At 44.1% G+C, this 20,121-nt stretch overlaps 1 protein-coding gene across 3 annotated transcripts in view; it reads left to right on the forward strand.

Moving 5' to 3' along the window:
• Positions 1-20,121, forward strand: part of LOC124789971 (receptor-type tyrosine-protein phosphatase N2) — a 444,282-nt gene that overhangs the window by 310,418 nt on the left and 113,743 nt on the right. For all 3 annotated transcript variants that reach the window (XM_047257507.1, XM_047257508.1, XM_047257509.1), the window contains 2 exons: positions 13,098-13,141; positions 13,221-13,324. In XM_047257507.1, coding sequence (XP_047113463.1) covers positions 13,098-13,141; positions 13,221-13,324 — 148 coding nt within the window. The remainder of the gene's footprint in view (positions 1-13,097; positions 13,142-13,220; positions 13,325-20,121) is intronic.

Below are 20,121 nucleotides of genomic sequence, written 5' to 3' on the forward strand. Positions count from 1 at the left end.
AGCGGACAAAAATATGGAAACGCCAAGTACACAACACATTACCATGCCTAATACAGTGTACGAAAACCGTTGTAATCTAAAATAGCTTCCAGTGGTTTCGGAATGGATAACAACAGGTCCTGTATGATGTACAAGGAAATCTTTTACCATTCTTCCAGCACAACAGTGGCAAGTTCTCGTAAGGGTGGTGGTGGATGGCGATCACACACCCTTCTCTCGAGTGTAAACCACAAAGGATCAACAATATAAAGATCTGGTGATTGTGGTGATCAGGGGAGATGCGACGTTCAACTTGTTCTCACAAAACCATTGCCGAACGATGTGAGCTGTGTGAACAGGGGCCGTCGTCCTGGAACGCAGCATCACCATTGGAGAACGAACGCTGTTCCATGGAACGGATAGATCAACTAAAATGGTCATATAATCCTTGGAATGTCCGCAGCTCGCGGTCTAGTGGCGAGCGTTGCTGCCTCTGGATCGCGGGGTGCCGGGTTCGATTCCTGTCAGGGTTGGGGATTTTCTCTACCCGGGGCTGTTTGTGTTATCCTCCTCCTCCTCCTCATCATCATCATCATCGTTCGAGACTGTAGCTAGATTGGACTGTGTAAAAATTGGACTGTGTACAAATTGGGACTTTGTGCAGGTGCTGATGACAATGCAGTCGAGCGCCCCACAAACCAAACAAAAAATAATCCTTGGACGTAAAGCAACCTTGCAGAGTAACCAATGTGAACCATGGAATACCGTGATATGGCTGCCGAAATCATCACTGAACCCCCACCATGTTTCGCTCTTGAGACGTAAACTCCGCCAGAAGTTGAAATCAGTGTGAAACAAGACTGATCGGACCAAATGACATTATTGCATTGTTCTATAGTCCGAGTTTCATGGCTTCGGCTCCATGTTTTCCTGAGACGGACATTTTCATCACCGGTGACTGATTTTTTTAAATTCAAGCTCGCGCTGCAATTCCCTGGCTCTGGGGTCCCTGCATGTTCTTTTGGTGCTGACAGAGTTCGCGAGTGCGAGTGCGACATTCAGTTCTACTTTGAGTTTTCCAGTGGTCGTTCTCTTATTTTTAGTCACAATCCTCTTCAATAACCATCCGTCATCATTACTCAACACATACCTTCAAAAAATGTTCAGATGTGTGTGAAATCTTATGGGACTTAACTGCTAAGGTCATCAGTCCCTAAGCTTACACACTACTTAACCTAAATTATCCTAAGGACACTCCCATGCCCGAAGGAGGACTCGAACCTCCGCCGGGACCAGCCGCACAGTCCATGACTGCAGCGCCTATGACCGCTCGGCTAATCCCGCGCGGCACACATACCTTCGTTCGTGCTGTGACTTAGGGGATGATGAAACGTTCTGGCAGATTAAAGCTGTGTGCCAGATCGAATTTCGAACTCCGAACCTTTGCCTTTCCTCACAGCCTAAATTCTGCCAGCACCTCACCTCTTACCTCCCAAACTTCACAAAAGCTACCCTGCAGACCTTGCGAAACGAACACTCCTGCACCTAGCACTCTGCCAGGAATGCTAGTTCTGCAAGGCATGCAGGAGAGCTTCTGTGAAGTTTGGAAGGTAGGAGACGAGGCACTGGCGGGACTGAAGCTGTCACGAAGGGTCGTTAGTCGTGCTTGGGTAGCTCAGATGGTAGAGCAGTTGCCTGCCAAAGGCAAAGATCCCGAGTTCGAGTGTCGGTTCGGCACACAGTTTTAATCTGTCAAAAAGTTTCACATCAGCACACACTCGGCTGCAGAGTGAAAATTTCGTTTTAGTGGATGATACTTCTCGGCTTTCTCTGTACGCGATGTAAATCTTCGATACGGTTTCTCTTGGAATACTAAACATTTCGGCTCCCTTGATTATGAAAGCACCCACAATATGAGCACCAAAAACCGAATGTTCTGAGCTCCGACATAATGCATTCACAACTACACATAACACTCCTGACCACGATGACATTTGCAACATATTGAGGACATTACACAGTTACTATTAGTGGTCAAACACACGGTGCAACCTGCAGACTTGGCTAGCACCTGTATTCATGTTCAAGGATGCATTTCTCGCGGTGTGTCCACGTTTTTGTCCATCCACTGTATCTGAACTGGACTTCATAACAGAGAGAGGTAACGCACAAGCTAGTACGGATAGCTGGTTCGAATCCAGCGGTGGGAGACATTTTGAGCGGAGTATAAGTAGAAAGGGTGCAGAAATGTCCGAGTGCAATTAATGATTAGCAATGCCTCGTTGTCGTGCGTTAAATCTCATAGCTTCCAAGGTATCTCGTTACGTAACATTTCAGACGTTAATCCATCCGTAAGATGTAAGTTCTGTGGCCATGTTGGTGCTATGGATCGACACAGGCTTTTATCTTCTCTCTTACTTGTATACCGCGTGAATCCAGTGTGCTGTAGTATACAGAGAAGTTGCAGCATTAGAAAATTGCAGCGGAATGCAGGAAGATCTGCAGCGGATAGGCACTTGGTGCAGGGAGTGGCAACTGGCCCTTAACATAGACAAATGTAATGTATTGCGAATACATAAAAAGAAGGATCCTTTATTTTATGATTATATGATAGCGGAACAAACACTGGTAGCAGTTACTTCTGTAAAATATCTGGGAATACGCATACGGAACGATTTGAAGTGGAACACCTTTGTTGATGGACTACATTTTCTAAGGACTCTCCCAATGAATCTCAACCTGGCACCCGCCTTACCAACAATTAATTTTATATGATCGTTCCACTTCAAATCGTTCCGTACGCATACTTCCAGATATTTTACAGAAGTAACTGCTACCAGTGTTTGTTCCGCTATCATATAATCATACAATAAAGGATCCTTCTTTCTTTGTATTCGCAATACATTACATTTGTCTATGTTAAGGGTAAGTTGGCACTCCCTCCACCAAGTACATGTCCGCCGCAGATCTTCCTGCATTTCGCTGCAATTTTCTAACGCTGCAACTTCTCTGTATACTACAGCATCATCCGCGAAAAGCCGCATGGAACTTCCGACACTACCTACTAGGTCATTTATATATACTGTGAAAAGCAATAAACCCAAGAAAAGGTGTTTGATAAAACACCATTTCATGCTGCATGAAGAAGTCCGCAATTGCCCGATGCGCATCCTCGTTCGCCAGGAATCGTTGATCCTTCAGGGCATTCTTCAAGGGGCCGAAGGCGTGATAAGTACGGAGGTATCAGGACTATGGGGCTGGTGCTCGAGTGGCTCCCACTTCAGTTGTAAATTCTGTGTTACATTTGCGAGGTGGGGACGTGTGTAACCGTGAAGCAACAGCGCACCATTACACAACGATGGTTTTCAACAGACATGCTGCCTCATACACATTCTTCAGTCTCCGATCGGACTCTACCGGCGTTTGTTTATCTGCAGCCAAGAAAAGAACAATAGGATGTTAGTCCTATTTGGACGCATTGATAATAACGTCACCATAGTTCACGTTTCCACATTTATGGCACGCACGTCGGAAAGACACGAATTCCACACTAATCCCTTGCCTCCATGTCGGTGCTTATATACGCGCGTCGCGGGCGTCGGAGTCGCGCTACTTAGCGTATTCGCTGCAGTTACGCTCTCAGATGGAGACTTTATTATCGCTCCTTATAGTTTGTAATTTTCTAGAATTCTTTGCCATTTTAGACAATTTTCATGCTACTTTGTTTTCCGAAATTTATCTGAGAAACGTAGAAATGGATGCAGACAAAGTAATAATATAAAAGCTTTTAGTAAGACGTACTTTGGGTAGTAGGGGAGGTGGTCTTGACCCACATGAGCCCAACGATCCGTTTTCCTGTTTAATACGTGAACAATAGCTGTCGCTAAGCCTCCGGTTGGGCTCGAGATTTTCTGATTTTACCATCATGGTCTTACTTTTGCATTAAAATTTCCCATTATAATTCTACATCTGCATCCATACTCCGCAAGCCACCTGACGGTGTGTGGCGGAGGATACTTTGAGTACCTCTATCGGTTCTCCCTTCTATTCCAGTCTCGTATTGTTCGTGGAAAGAATGATTGTCGGTATGCCTCTGTCTGGGCTCTAATCTCTCTGATTTTATCCTCATGGTCTCTTCGCGAGATATAAGTAGGAGGGAGCAATATACTGCTTGACTCCTCGGTGAAGGTATGTTCTCGAAACTTCAGCAAAAGCCCGTACCGAGCTACTGAGCGTCTCTCTTGCAGAGTCTTCCACTGGCGTTTTATCTATCATCTCCGAAACGCTTTCGCGATTACTAAATGATCCTGTAACAAAGCGCGCTGCTCTCCGTTGGATCTTCTCTATCTCTTCTATCAACCCTATCTGGTACGGATCCCACACTGGTGAGCAATATTCAAGCAGTGGACGAACAAGTGTACTGTAACCTACTTCCTTTGTTTTCAGATTGAATTTCCTTAGGACTCTTCCAATGAATCTCAGTCTGGCATCTGCTTTACCGACGATTAATTTTATATGGTCATTCCATTTTAAATCGCTCCTAATGCCTACTCTCAGATAATTTATGGAATTAACTACTTCCAGTTGCTGACCTGCTATATTGTAGCTAAATGATAAAGGATCTTTCTTTCTATGTATTCGCAGCACATTACACTTGTCTACATTGAGATTCAATCGCCATTCCCTGCACCATGCGTCAATTCGTTGCAGATCCTCCTGCATTTCACTACAATCTTCCATTGTTACAACCTCTCGATATACTACAGCATCATTCTTGGTTTGTTATATATATCACCTGAAAATTGGCCATCTTATCACACTTCTTTGAATCACTCCTGATGCTGCTTTACTTCTGGCAATGTATTCGCAATGATAAAAATAGCATGAGTTATATTTGATAAAATTCCTTCGCGTGACTGTCCGAGTACTTCAGAGGCGGGTATTTTATTTAATAAGCCCAAATCCCGAACAGTACGAAATACTTTCGCTAACTTCAGCATCCGTGTGCTTACCATCTTTCTACTGACGAAGAAATTTTAATAAATTAGAAAATATTGTAATGACTCTAAAGTTTTCTTCGGCTTAGTGGACACGGGGCAACCAAACGGGACTGTGGTGCGTCATTACAATTATACTGTGGAACCAAAGAAATTGGTACACCTGCCTAATATCGTGTAGGGTCCACGCGAGCACGCAGAAGTGCCGCAACATAACGTTGCATGAAATAGACAAATATCTGAACTAGTGCTGGAGGGAATTGACACCATGAATCCTGCACGGCTGTCCATAAATCTTTAAGAGTACTAGGGCGTGAAGATCTCTTCTGAACAGCACGTTGCAAGGCATCCCAGATATGCTCACTAATATTCATGTCTGGGGAGTCTGACGACCAGCGGAAGTTTTCAGACTCAGAAGAGCCACTCTGTAGCAATTCAGGACGTGTCGAGTGTCGAATTGTCCTGCTGGAATTGCTCAAGTCCGTCGGAATGCACAATGGACATGAATAGATGCAGGTGATCAGACAGGATGCTTACGTATGTGTTGCCTGTCAGAGTCGTATCTAGACGTATCAGGCGGCCCCATGTCACTCCAACTGCACACGGTCCACACCATTACAGAGCCTCCATCAGCTTGAACAGTCCCCAGCTGACATGCAGGGTCCATGGATTCATGAGGTTGTCTCCTTATCCGTAGGCGTCCATCCGTTCGACAAACTTTGAAACGAGACTCTTCCGATCAGGCAATATGTTTCCAGTCATGAACAGTCCAATGTCGGTATTGACGGGCCAGGCGAGGTGTAAAGCGTTGTTTCGTGCAGTCATCAAGGGTACACGAGTGGGCCTTCGTGTCCGAAAGCCCATATCTATGATGTTTCGTTGAATGGTTCGGACGCTGGCACTTGATGATATCCCAGCATTGAAATCTGCAGCAATTTGCGGTAGGGCTGCACTTCTGTCACGTTGAACGATTCTCTTCAGTCGTCGTTGGTCTCGTTCTGTTCTTGCAAGATCTTTATCCGGCCGTAGCTATGTCGGAGATTTGATGTTTTACCGGATTCCTGATATTCACGGTACGCTGGTGAAATTGTCGTACGGAAAAATCCCCACTTCATCGCTTCCTCGGAGATGCTGGGTCCCATCGCTCAAGCGCCGACTATGAAACCGCTTTCAAACTCACTTAAGTCTAGATCTCCTGACATTGTAGCAGAAGTAACCGACCTAACAACCGCGTCAGACACTTGTGTTATCTCATGATTTTCTCAAGACTCTTATTGCTTTGCACGACACTTCGCGAGCCTGTCTGACTTTGTTTTATGGTTGCGCAATTGCAACTGGCGATATTGCGCTCGGCACACAGTTTTAACGCCTAGTTCCTATCAGCTGTCGGTCAAGTCACGAAGTTTCGTAGCTTTCGTTTAACAAACGTAGCTTTTTACTGGATTCTTTTTGAACTTGACAAGTACAGTCGAACTATTTTATTTTCCCGTCTTTACCTTAAGGATTGAGACGCAGTTATCAGATTGGGTGATTTTTAACAAAACCTTAGGATAAAACTTCAGTTTTAGTTATCTAATTTGTGGAAACGTTTAGGTATAGTTACCGCTTTCTACAGTTAAGCGTCATCATCTGAGGATCCTGGTTAATAACCGAAACTGATAATTATATCTAATTTTTTGGTGTCATATCAGAAACATAAAGCAAAAGTTCAACCACAGTGGTAGTTGCGTCCTCCAGTGGTCATTTCGACTTTTTTATTCTCAGTCTTGATTGCTTCAATGTTTTAAAATTACCGGTTTCGGTTTAAGGTAAACCATCCACATTTTTGTAGACAACAGTAAAATAACTAATCAAGAAATACTCTGCGAAATACCATCGCCAGTAGGTGACTAATAGAAGTCATTTTCAACATCGCCAACGCTATGAACCGTCTGACGTCAACTGATGAATAAAATCTCTTTGAGCATAGCTGCTAACGTTCAGTGACCGTGTCAGAAATATGTTAGAACAAATATGCCCTCGTTCACAAATATTAAGTCAAACTTGACCAGGTTTCGACGCTACTATGAGCGTCGTCTTCAGTATTAAACTAACTGTTCTAAAACATATTAGATATATAATACATTAATAAAATTAAAGTTTGTACTGACTGGTAAGAGATGCAGTACTTACAAGTCACATTTTAAAAAAGATCTAAGCCGGAAAGGCGACGTCATGAATAGTTGTAAATAAGACGGCAACCCTTGTTCACTCAAGCAGCCCTTAGCGGCTCGCCATCTTATTTACAACTATTCATGACGTCACCTTTCCGGCTTAGATCTTTTTTAAAATGTGACTTGTAAGTACTGCATCTCTTACCAGTCAGTACAAACTTTAATTTTATTAATGTATTATATATCTAATATGTTTTAGAACAGTTAGTTTAATTCTGAAGACGACGCTCATAGTAGCGTCGAAACCTGGTCAAGTTTGACTTAATATTTGTGACCGAGGGATTATTTGTTCTAATATAATAAACTCTCTTCTAGACTCTTTCAGCTACATACATCCAATACAATATTTAATAATCCTAATCGTAATACAGATAGCTAGGTAACCGGTTTCGGTAGTCCAACTACCATTTTCACTTTTGAAGATTTTGGATATTTCGATAACTTACTCATAGTACCCGTGTTATGGTGGTTAACACTGTCTCATGACCTAAGTGCCAATAACAACGAAGGTATCGTATAGTGTTTTATTGTATTTAATATTTCTTTAAAAATTAATCTATTTTTTAAAAATCTTTTGGAGGTTTGTGTACTCAAAGGCCATTTTTCTGATTGTTTCTTAAATCTGAAGATGGTTGCCGGTCAACTGAAACCGGTTACCTACCTACTATTGGATGGCATTGCAATAAAGACTATGAAAATTTGTAATAACTAATGGTGTCACCGTGCTTTCTTCACCTGACGGTGCCAGGTTTTGAAAACATGCATTCATGCCACTGCTGCATGTCTCCTCCCACCTCCTGTTAGCTCGTCGTCTCGCTTTATTCTTGTATCTCGGAATCCAGTAAAGAACTGCCTCGGTCTATCCAACATCCATACTCGCCTCCTGACTTCGAGTCCTTCTCACTACTACTTTATTTTCATTACAGTTACATATATGTTTTCCACTCGAGTGTGACCTTCTGATTTTGGATGACTTCCACGCTTGAAGTCTATGTCCCTCTGTCTTAACTCAAATCTTTGCAAAAATTTACATATGTCAGTGGAGCATATCCGCATTCACTGGGTGTAAAACAGATTTTTTACTGCCCGCCTTGGTTGTCTCAGTTTTTTTTTTTTTTGACCGATTTCGGTTCAACATGAACCATCCCCAGGTCTGTAGACAACAGTAAAATAATTAAACAAGAAATACTCTACGAAATGCAACGAAATTACTATACCATACCATCAGCAGCAGATGAAGAATAGAAAAGCAGCAGGACCCGATAATGTTAGTGCAGAACTTCTCAAATGTAGAGGATTAATGTTAGAACTGAGCCTGTTGTATTTATTAAATTAACGTTGGAAATAGACGTTATGCGACTCATGGTGAATGGCGGAGGTAATATCACTCTATAATAAGGTTGCCATCCGTCCCGAGCCGGCCGGAGTGGCCGAGCGGTTCTAGGCGCTACAGTCTGGAACTGCGCGATTGCTACGGTCGCAGGTTCGAATCCTGCCTCGGGCATGGATGTGTGTGATGTCCTTAGGTTAGTTAGGTTTAAGTAGTTCTAAGTTCTAGGGGACTCATGACCTCAGAAGTTAAGTCCCATAGTCCTCAGAGCCATTTAATAAGGTTGCCATCCGTCCCGATGTATCGGGACCGTCACCGTTACGGGTCCCGACAACACTCAATTTTGTCCCGATTTTGCAAAATACTGTTACGAGCTTGGCTCAAGTGCTTAAGCAACACCACCTGTTAGCGTACCATGCAAATACAGCCTTAGTTAGTTTTATCTGTGTCAACAAGTTTATGTTGACAATATCGTCTCACAGATGGTGTTGCAGGTTGTGTATCCTGTATCGACGATGCAAGCACCTTGGAGATCTGTAGAAAGTACCAGATTTCTCCAATAGTACGTATCTGGAACTATTTAAGTGACGACATGGGGAAGAATCGGGAGTTCCCATGCGAACAGCGATCTGACAAGACGATTGTAAACGTAATACGAACAACGAGTGCACGTTAGTAATGTTTATTGTGTTTCTTGAAGGGTAGACAGGGCTTGAAGTGTATAGTGACATGTACTTCCATGACTTAAGTGTTATTGTCGACTGTTTACCGTCTAATGAACTTATTTTGTCATAGCTTACGAAAACGCGTAAGGTTGGAAAGAGAAAGCGTCATTTTTCGTATGATTACACAAAACAGTGGTCTGTTGTCAAGAAAAGAGCTACGGATCAGGAGGTGCTGTGTGAGATTTGTATTATATTAAATAATTTTTTTACTTCATTTCTGCACCTGCATCTCAGAGTGTCCCGGCGAGGTCCCAGCTAGGGACGACAAACATACTCTACAAAAAAGGATTCTGTAAAACTTGTGAAAATTGCATACGAATTAGTCTATAATTCACAATGGCTATAAATTACATGCACGAACAATTAATAACAGACTGAAAAGAATAGCTTACTGGAGAAAAAATGGTTTTATAAAAGAACAATTATGCAGTGACAATTTTACAGTAGAGTGACGGATCATGGAAAGGAAACGAGAACATAAATTGGAGGTTCATAAAGCAAATGTACATTGTGAAATAGCCTTCGATAGGGTGAATATGTAGGCTATATGCTGCGGAATATAATGTAGAGAAGGTTTCTCTAAGCATTTAATATGAGTGATAAAATGTTTGTATTTAAACTACGAAATTTTAATTAATACAGGCAAAAGAGAACAGGACCATAGCAATCAACAGGGGAGTACGACAAGGAGGAATGGGATCTGCTGAGAAATCATGGTTAAGAAAAAAATTCGATACGTTGCGCCGTTTCCGATTTAATTAGCACTTAAGTCAGCCAGTCAGATCGTCGAGTGTGCAGATTCAAGTGGCCCGCCAGAGACGATCTCGCCAAACGTGTTCTTCGTTTGGTTCCTGAAATGGAAAAAAGATAGCAATACAAAAATCGGACATAGGACTGTAGTAAGAGTCGAACCCGAGCCAATGGCTGAGAAGTCTTGTGCTCGTCTGTCTACGCTATGAGAACAACTGACAGCAATTGTATCTGGCAAGATGGTTGAATCCGGGCCCGCAGTGACTTGATTGGCTAACTTCATTGTTGGTTAAATCGGAAAAGGCTCAACGTATCGAATTTCTTAATTAACAATTCTTTCTCGGCACATCCTGGACTGCAACATCATTACAAGCTTTCTAGACCAACCTGTATACATTAATGACAGTGGAAACAAGCATTTAAACCAAGAATAAAAGAAATGCTAGAAACATATTTAAATACTGCACTCTTCGTTAACGACCAAATAATTTTACGAAAGACGGAGAATCGTTTACCCAGTACCTTCTAAAATAATTCCAACGAAAAATCTGTTAAACAGGTATCTCGTTTTCAGTTTTTAGGATGTGATATAAGTTTTGAATATGATGATGACAAGTTTCAAATGATATGTGGCACTATAGAGCATCAGCCATAAAACCCGTAAAGATGCAAAGATAAAATTCTACAAAGTACTGACAACACCTGTACTCACATACAAAAGTGAGACCTGGACAATAACTGAGGAAAACCAAAGAATGACAAAGTCAGCTGAAATAAAAATTTTTGAAAAAGTAAAATGACGTTCTCTGAGATAAAAAAATAAATAATTATGGAATAAGGAAAGAATTAAACATATTTTTCATGAATAGAAGAATAGAATACACGATAACACAACGGAATAAGCATTTTGAAAGAATGGAGGCACATAGAATAGTCAGATACTAACACATTATAGACCTAAGGCAAAGAGAGATACCATAAGACCACGAAAACGTGACTTTTGTAAAGACAAAACAGGCTGTAAGGCTTCTCCTTGAAGTGAAGAATAACAACAAATGTACCATCATGAAAGAGAAATATTGACGTCAGCCGCATGAGGACGCTGAAATAATTCAGAGACGACAAGTGAAAATTTGCCGTACTGGCACTCGAACCCGGATTTCCCACTTTACGCGAGTGGTCACCTCTACCGTTTGGGTATACGAAGAAGCTTCCTGTCCAGCCAAAATTCCCAACTTGTCGCACACAACTCCCGTAGCACCCTCCCGTCCTCACTGGTCGCAGCATCTCGCACGATTCCTGCAAGAAGTCGGACCTACGGTGCATCCACACTGAAGATGCCAAGTAATGCCGTCAGACCATAGATATTGCTGCTATACAGGGACAGAAAAAAATCGCAGCACCAAAAAATAATTAAGGTATAGTAATGAAATTTCGGGACTACATTTGATACCGGCAAGAAAGTTATTTCAAAAAGCAAAGGAAAGTGGATTAAAGGCAAATGAAGAGACAATAAAATTCATGAGCGTAGAAAGGAATTACAAGACAAAGAGGCGGGAAACCATACAGATTGATGACCACGCTTTAGAAGAAGCAGACCACTTTAAACATCTGCGAGGGGGGGGGGGGGGAGAGGGGGGGTCGAAGTAAATAACAGTAATGATGAGAAACACGAAATAAAAGCGAGGATAAAAGCGGAATCCAGAGGAACATATTCACTCAACAAACTGCTGTCAAATAAAATTTTTACCTAGAGGAACTAAAATAAGGATACATAAAACTATAATCAGACCACTGTCACTATATGAGGCAGAAATATGAAGAGTAGATAAGTGTACGAAGAGGTAGATAAAGGCTTCCGAAAATAAAATCCTCCGGAAGAGATTTGGACCAATTTGTGAGGGAGGAGAATGGCGAAGAAGAAAAGCCGACCTGTGTGGCCTAGCGGTTCTAGGCGCTTCAGTCTGAAACCGCGCGACCGCTACGGTCGCAGGTTCGAATCCTGCCTCGGACATGGGTGTGTGATGTCCTTAGGTTAGTTAGGTTTAAGTAGTTCTAGGACTAGGGGACTGATGACCTCAGATGTTAAGTCCCATAGTGCTCAGAGCCATTTGAACCATTTTTGAAGAAGAAAAAACAGGGAGCTCAGGGAGTTATATACTGAACCAGATATTGCTGCGGAAGCAAAGACAAGAAATCTGAGATGGGCCAGGCATATCTATAGAAGAGAGGAAGGGTCAAGATTGAGAGAAGTGTCGGAGAAGAAATGCGAAGGGCAGACACCTTTAGGCAGACCAAAAGTAACATGGAGGTCAGGTGGCCAAGGATCATCAAATACTGGGAGCAGAGGAAGAAGATGCCAAGGTCAGAACGCTGTGGAGGAGGCTACTTGATGTGTCCAAAAACCGATTGCAAAAAAATGGGTCAAATGGCTCTGAGCACTATGGGACTCAACATTTGAGGTCATAAGTCCCCTAGAACTTAGAACTACTCAATCCTAACTAACCTAAGAACATCACACACATCCATGCCAGAGGCAGGATTCGAACCTGCGACCGCAGCGGTCGCGCGGTTCCAGACTGAAGCGCCTAGAACCGCTCTGCCACACCGGCCGGCAAACCGATTGCAGTTTGTGGATACAGGAGAATAAGAGTGAGCAAGTAAGTTATTTTACTGTTGTCTGCAGAGCTTAGGATGGTTCATGTTGAACTAAAATTGGTCATTTAAAAAAATAGCAATCAAGTTCGACAGTAAAAAGACTGTTAAGTCAAAACTTGTAACATACACTGATTGTCAACTTTCCTATGACGCATCAGTAGCTTACTTTTGAAAAGTCAATTTAGTTTACTATTAGTACTCCACGCTACTTTTAATCTTCTGTTTATTGTTTTTCCTATCCATGTAGCCTTTGACTTAATCTGCCCTAAATATCAAAACTCATTCACTGGCTCAGTGTCTTCAAGGTTAATTTGTACTCTTATGTATTTGATACGTTAGTGAGACATTGATTCAGTGTTGCGGTTAACTTGGGTTTACACAAAATTAATTAATGACTTCAGTTCAGCCAGTATTGCTTCCGTTATCACGCTTCTCGATGTTGCAGGTGGGCCCAAACCAGAAGAAGAGGCGCCCTCTGAGCAACCTGAGGTGAGTCGCGTCTCACAGGACATTTTTGTTGTTGCTGGAGTCCAGGTCTCCGTGCACTCCGCTGGTTCTGCTGTTCCAGGTGGAGGAACGCCCGAAGAAGAAGGAGGTGCTGCCTGACAAGCCCCCTTCTGACCAATATGACACAGTCGATACCAGATACGCGTACATTGGATTCAAAAACAGGTACGTCCTCTCAAGTTCCGTTCTGCTGCTAAGCTGAAGCGGGGCGATCTGTTATAGCGTCAAGTATAAGCATCCTGAATAACTAAGTAAGAAGGAAATGCTCGGCGTTAGCGTGTGGGAGCCCCATCACGTTGTTCAACGTCTCAAATTGAAGAGTTATACGTTGCTCATGGTGTTCGTGTGACATGTCGGAACAGGTGCTGTCCAAAGTAGAGGACTCGTACAAACACAACCTCGCGTTTGAACACTCTACAGCGTTTCTTGTTAGTGCAAGAAATGTACGCTGAGGTGACAAAAGTTGTGGGATAGCGAAAAGTACATATACAGATGGCGATAGTATCGCGTACATTAGGTGTAAAAGGGCAGTCATTTGTACTCAGGTGATCCATGTCAAAAGCTTTCCAACGCGGTTAAGGCCGCACGACGGGAATAAACAAACTTCGAACGCGAAATGGTAGTTGGAGCTAGACGCATGGGATATTCCATTTCGGAAATCTGTGGCGTTTATGGGCTATGGCAGCAGACGACTGACGCGCGTGCCGTTGCTAACAGCACGAAATCGCCTGCAGTGCCTCTCGTGGTCTCGTGAACAGGTCGGTTGGATCCTGGACGACCGAAAACCGTGATCGGGTCAAATGAGTCCTGATTTCAGTTGGTAAGAGCTGATTCTAGGGTTTGAGTATGGAACAGTCCCCACGAAACCTTGGACCCAATTTGTCAACAAAGCACTGAGAAAGCTGATCGCCTGCAGTGCCTCTCGTGGTCTCGTGAACAGGTCGGTTGGATCCTGGACGACCGAAAACCGTGATCGGGTCAAATGAGTCCCGATTTCAGTTGGTAAGAGCTGATTCTAGGGTTTGAGTATGGAACAGCCCCCACGAAACCTTGGACCCAATTTGTCAACAAAGCACTGAGAAAGCTGATCACCTGCAGTGCCTCTCGTGGTCTCGTGAACAGGTCGGTTGGATCCTAGATGACTGAAAACCGTGATCGGGTCAAATGAGTCCCGATTTCAGTTGGTAAGAGCTGATTCTAGGATTTGAGTATGGAACAGCCTCCACGAAACCATGGACCCAATTTGTCAACAAAGCACTGAGAAAACTGATCGCCTGCAGTGCCTCTCGTGGTCTCGTGAACAGGTCGGTTGGATCCTAGACGACTGAAAACCGTGATCGGGTCAGATGAGTCCTGATTTCAGTTGGTAAGAGCTGATTCTAGGATTTGAGTATGGAACAGCCCCCACGAAACCATGGACCCAATTTGTCAACAAAGCACTGAGAAAGCTGATCGCCTGCAGTGCCTCTCGTGGTCTCGTGAACAGATCAGTTGGATCCTAGACGACTGAAAACCGTGATCGGGTCAAATGAGTCCCGATTTCAGTTGTTAGGAGCTGATTCTAGGGTTTGAGTATGGAACAGCCCCTACGAAACCTTGGACCCAATTTGTCAACAAAGCACTGAGAAAGCTGATCGCCTGCAATGCCTCTCGTGGTCTCGTGAACAGGTCGGTTGGATCCTAGACGACTGAAAACCGTGATCGGGTCAAATGAGTCCCGATTTCAGTTGGTAAGAGCTGATTCTAGGATTTGAGTATGGAACAGCCCCCACGAAACCATGGACCCAATTTGTCAACAAAGCACTGAGAAAGCTGATCGCCTGCAGTGCCTCTCGTGGTTTTGTGAACAGGTCAGTTGGATCCTGGACGACCGAAAACCGTGATCGGGTCAAATGAGTCCCGATTTCAGTTGGTAAGAGCTGATTCTAGGGTTTGAGTGTGGAATAGCCCCCACGAAACCATGGACCCAATTTGTCAACAAGGCACTGAGAAAGCTGCTGGAGGCTCCATAATGGTGTGAGCTGTGTTTACATGGAATGAACTGAATCCTCTGGTTCAACTGAACCGATCATTGACTGGGAATGGTAATGTTCGGCTACTTGGAGGCCAGCTGCAGCCATTCATGGACTTAATGTTCCCAAACAATTATGATAGTTTTGTAGATGACTATGCGCCATGTCCCCTGGCCACAATTGTTTGCGACTGGTTTGGAAAACAGGCTGGATAATTCGAGCGAATGATTTGGCTGATGTGAATTCCATCGAACATCTATGGGACGTAATCTTGAGGTCAGTTCGTGCCCAACATCCTGCACTGGCCACACTTTGCACTTTTGAACAGCTACAGAGACAGCATGGCTCAATATTTCTGTGGGTGACTTCCAGGGACTTGTGAGTCCATGCCACGTCGAGTTGCTACACTACATCTGGCAAAAGGATGTCCGACACGACATTAGGAGGTATCCCATAACTTGTCACTCGGCGTATGGCCTCTTAATGACGCTGGCATACTGCAGACAGGACAATGGTCAGGTTCCAACCTAGTCGACACACACCAAATTCCTCCATAGTTTATCCTTGATGCTCTTAGCCCAACTTCCCCATCTGAGCATCATAGCCAGTGTCTTATGCTTTCACTCCGTAAAATAACATTAAGTGAAACTTGCGGAAAATGAAAAATGGAGACACTGAAGTTATGGTATTGCAGCCTTCCACCTTTGTCCATATACAGTCATAAGTCTCCAGAGCCACGAAGGGTAACTAACGACCACAAAACGCGCAGGTCCTTCAATTTTTCATGAAGGGTAGTAAGACAGATTTCCATAATCATAGGCCTACGTTGTTAACGTCAGTTTGTTGTATAATTATGAAAAAAGTTTTATGTTGATGTATTACGACGGTTTTGGACAGCGAAACTCTCCCAGAGATATCAACATGGACTCCGCCAACAGAGATCTTGCGAAATTCAGCTAGCTCTATTTGTCTACATCTACATCTACATCCATACTTCGCAAGCTACCTGACGGTGTGTGGCGGAGGGTACCTTGAGTACCTCTATCGGTTCTCCCTTCTATTCCAGTCTCGTATTGTTCGTGGAAAGAATGATTGTCGGTATGCCTCTGTGTGGGCTCTAATCTCTCTGATTTTATCCTCATGGTCTCTTCGCGAGATATACGTAGGAGGGAGCAACATACTGCTTGACTCCTCGGTGAAGGTATGTTCTCGAAACTTCAACAAAGGCCCGTACCGAGCTACTGAGCGTCTCTCCTGTAGAGTCTTCCACTGGAGTTTATCTATCATCTCCGTAACGCTTTCGCGATTACTAAATGATCCCGTAACGAAGCGCGCTGCTCTCCGTTGGATCTTCTCTATCTCTTCTATCAACCCTATCTGGTACGGATCCCACACTGCTGAGCAGTATTCAAGCAGTGGGCGAACAAGCGTACTGTAACCTACTTCCTTTGTTTTCGGATTGCATTTCCTTAGGATTCTTCCAATGAATCTCAATCTGGAATCTGCTTTACCGACGATCAACTTTATATGATTATTCCATTTTAAATCACTCCTAATGCGTACTCCCAGATAATTTATGGAATTAATTGCTTCCAATTGCTGACCTGTTATATTGTAGCTAAATGATGTGGGATCTTTCTTTCTACGTATTCGCAGCACATTACACTTGTCTACATTGAGATTCAATTGCCATTCCCTGCACCATGCGTCAATTCGCATGAAATCCAGAGCGCCGTAGGCTTTGGCAACTCCATTAATGACGGGGAGGAATTTGATACAGTTCCGCACTGTCTTCTAGTGAACAAAATACCAGCTTATCGAGATTCGGATCAGATTTGAGACTAAATTCACGCTTTAATGTATTGGGTTGCTGCACAATTTCCTAGCGTTTTACTGTAAGTTTAATAAACACTGCAGTTACACATAACACAGAGTTTAGGAACCTGTAATATGATATCCTTCATTATTCACAACATTCTGCCAACGCTAGGGTAACTTCTCGATTCCGCGACTGTACAAATCAGGCGGTTTCGAGACGAGGAACTCGTTGAGTCATGTTCAGAGCGCATTTGCTTCAGGAAAGGAAGTTCCTTGAAAGTTGTTCGATAGAGAGCGGAAAAGGTGAAAATCTGAGGGCGGAAGATTAGGTGAATAATGTGGGTGCGGAATGGCTTCCCAACCCAATTCCTGTGTAATATTTCTTGTCAGTCTAGCAGAACGCGTTATCATGGAGCAGCTGTAATATTTTTTATCAGTCTAGCAGAGTGCGTTATCGTGGAGTAGTACCACTTCAAGCAATTTTCCCGGTCGTTGTTCTTGGGTTGCGTCTGCAAGACGTCTCATTTGTTGACTGTAAGTGTCAGTAGTGGTGGTTACACCTTAGTGAAGCAATTCGTAGTACACCACATCGCCGCTGTACCACCGGATGCATAACATTATCTTTTGTGGGTGCAGGTAGGTCTTTGTGCGGGGATTTGCCGGTTCGTTTGGGCTCAACCATTCCTTTCTTTTCTTTATGTTGGCATAAAGATACCATTTCTCGTCACCAGTAACGATACAGGATAGGTATGGTCGGTGTTGTTCACGAGCCAATTAATGACGAACAAGCAGAGATGCACCTACGGCCAGCCACTAATTTGTGATTTTAGCTTAGAGCATGGTACCCATTCACTCAATTTTTGAAACTTCCCCATTGCATGCAAATGTCGGATAATGGTGGAATGTTCACAGTCCGTAACATTTGCCAGCTCACGAGTACACTGACGTTGTTCATTATGAATCAATACGTTTAGAAGATCTTCATCAGACCCCAAAGGTCTTCCTGAGCGTGGAGAATCACTAATGTCAAAACGATCATCCTCAAAACCACAAAACTATTTTCTTGCCGTGGTCTGTTCAGTAATATTATCCCCATAGACGGTGCTGTCACCGCTCTACTGACCTTAAACAGCAGAATATGTCGAAATGTTCTGATTTATCCACATGCCACTCCATTTTCTACACTCCAAAGCTCCACTCACTATATCCAAATGAAAAAAATGACAAAATTTCAATAGTGAACTACAAATAAAAAAAGACAACTAATAAATAAACCCGTAGCAACCGAAATACCAAAGTGCAAAACCGAAGCGCTATGAACTAATGTACCAACCTAATAGATAAACTTCAACATGTCATACTGAACGGAACAAAATGCAGCATAAGGGTAATTTCCATAGTACCCATAGGAAATCTGGTAGGATCGTTATTGTTTACAATATATCTCCATCCATAGGCACTGCCAGGCCCATCTGTACTGACCGACCGCCGTGTCATCCTCCGCTAATGGTGTCATTGGATTAGTATGCAGGGGTGTGAGGTCAACGTACCGATCTCCCAGCTGTTGTCAGTTTTCGTGACCTGGAGCCACTGCTACTCAGTCAAGGAGCTGCTCAGCTGGCGTCATAAGGCTGATTGCACCCCTTCCCAGGCCTAGCATCAGGGGAAAATCCCTGGCAGTACCGGGAACCGAACTGCGGTCCTCCGCATCAGAATCAGATGGGCTGACTTTTCAGCTGGGTGTAAAAAATGGAAATGAACGCTTGCGGGGCAGGTCCGACCGCCTTGGTGCAGGTCTTATTACATTCGACGCCACATTGAGCGGCCTGTGCGCCGGATGGGGATGAAATGATGAAGACAACACAACACCCAGTCCCTGAGCGGAAAAATCCCCGACCCAGCATGGAGGTGGGGAGAAAACAGGATGGAAGGGGGGGGAGAGGGAGCCTGGGGAAAGGACAGAGGAAGGGAGGGGCAGGTGAGGATCAGAGTTGCTAGGAGGGATAAATGGAGGGATAGAGGTCATCATCCGGCAGGGGAGTCGACGGAAGCCACCTTGGGAAAGGAAGGGTGTAGAGGTTGAGGGTAGGAGGGACACAATGGTGGAAGTGCGGCAGAGGGTGGGGGTTGGAGAGGAGACGATCAACCAGTTGATGAGGGGGATCAAGGCGGCAGGAGGTGTAAAGGACACAGATATGCTAGAAAAAAAGGAGCATATGGGGGAAAGGAATCAGGTCGTAGAGGATCCGCATGGGGCACAGGAGGCGTATACAGAAGGCGAGGCGGAGTGCATGGCACTCGAGGATCTGGAGGGACTTGTGAAATTTGGGGGGGAGGGGCGGATACCCAGGCGGGACTGGCGTAACAGAGGAAGGGATGGATTAAGGATTTGTAGGTGTAGCCAGAGGGGAGTTTGAGGAGTCGGAGTCAGTTGTGGGTTTTGGATTGGATAGAGCGGAGATGAGGGATCCAGGTGAGGTGACGGTCAATGGTGAGGCCAAGGTAGGTGAGGGTGGGGGTAAGCTGGACAAGACGGGTGCAGATGGCAAGGGAGAAATCAGGGAGCCGGAAGGAGCGCGTGGTATGATCTGCGATGATTGCCTGTGCTTTCTGCCTGTGAGCATTCCCTATTGAAGGGTAGACACAGATGGGGCTCGGGTAGCTGTATAACCTCGCTATCTGTTGGCGAACGACGCTGAAACAATTGTCAGTACGTCTACTGTCCCCCAGGTGGCATAAGCCATCATCGAACCAAAATCGACCTCGTGTTTCCAGGTGTAGTAATTTTTTTTTTCTGGCAGTGTAAATGATCTAGTTGATCACGTCTGGAGCTCCATGAGGTTTATCGCAGATAATAAGGTTGTTTATAAGAAGGCTGCAACGCCAGAAGACAGCAGCAAACTGGAGAAAAATCTGCAGAGAATCACATTTGGTGAAGGAACTGACATATAACCTTGAACGTTAGTAAATGTGACGTCCTGCAGGTAAATAAGCGAAGGGATCCAGTAACGTGCGATTACATTACAGGCAACGAATAACCATAACCACTAAAATACCTGGGAGAAACTGTCCGGAGCGACCTGAACAAATAGGAGAAGCAGGATATTAGCAGGAAGAGTCTTAAGGAAATGT

Source organism: Schistocerca piceifrons, chromosome 3 (genome assembly GCF_021461385.2).
Source record: "Schistocerca piceifrons isolate TAMUIC-IGC-003096 chromosome 3, iqSchPice1.1, whole genome shotgun sequence".
Lineage (NCBI taxonomy): Eukaryota > Metazoa > Arthropoda > Insecta > Orthoptera > Acrididae > Schistocerca > Schistocerca piceifrons.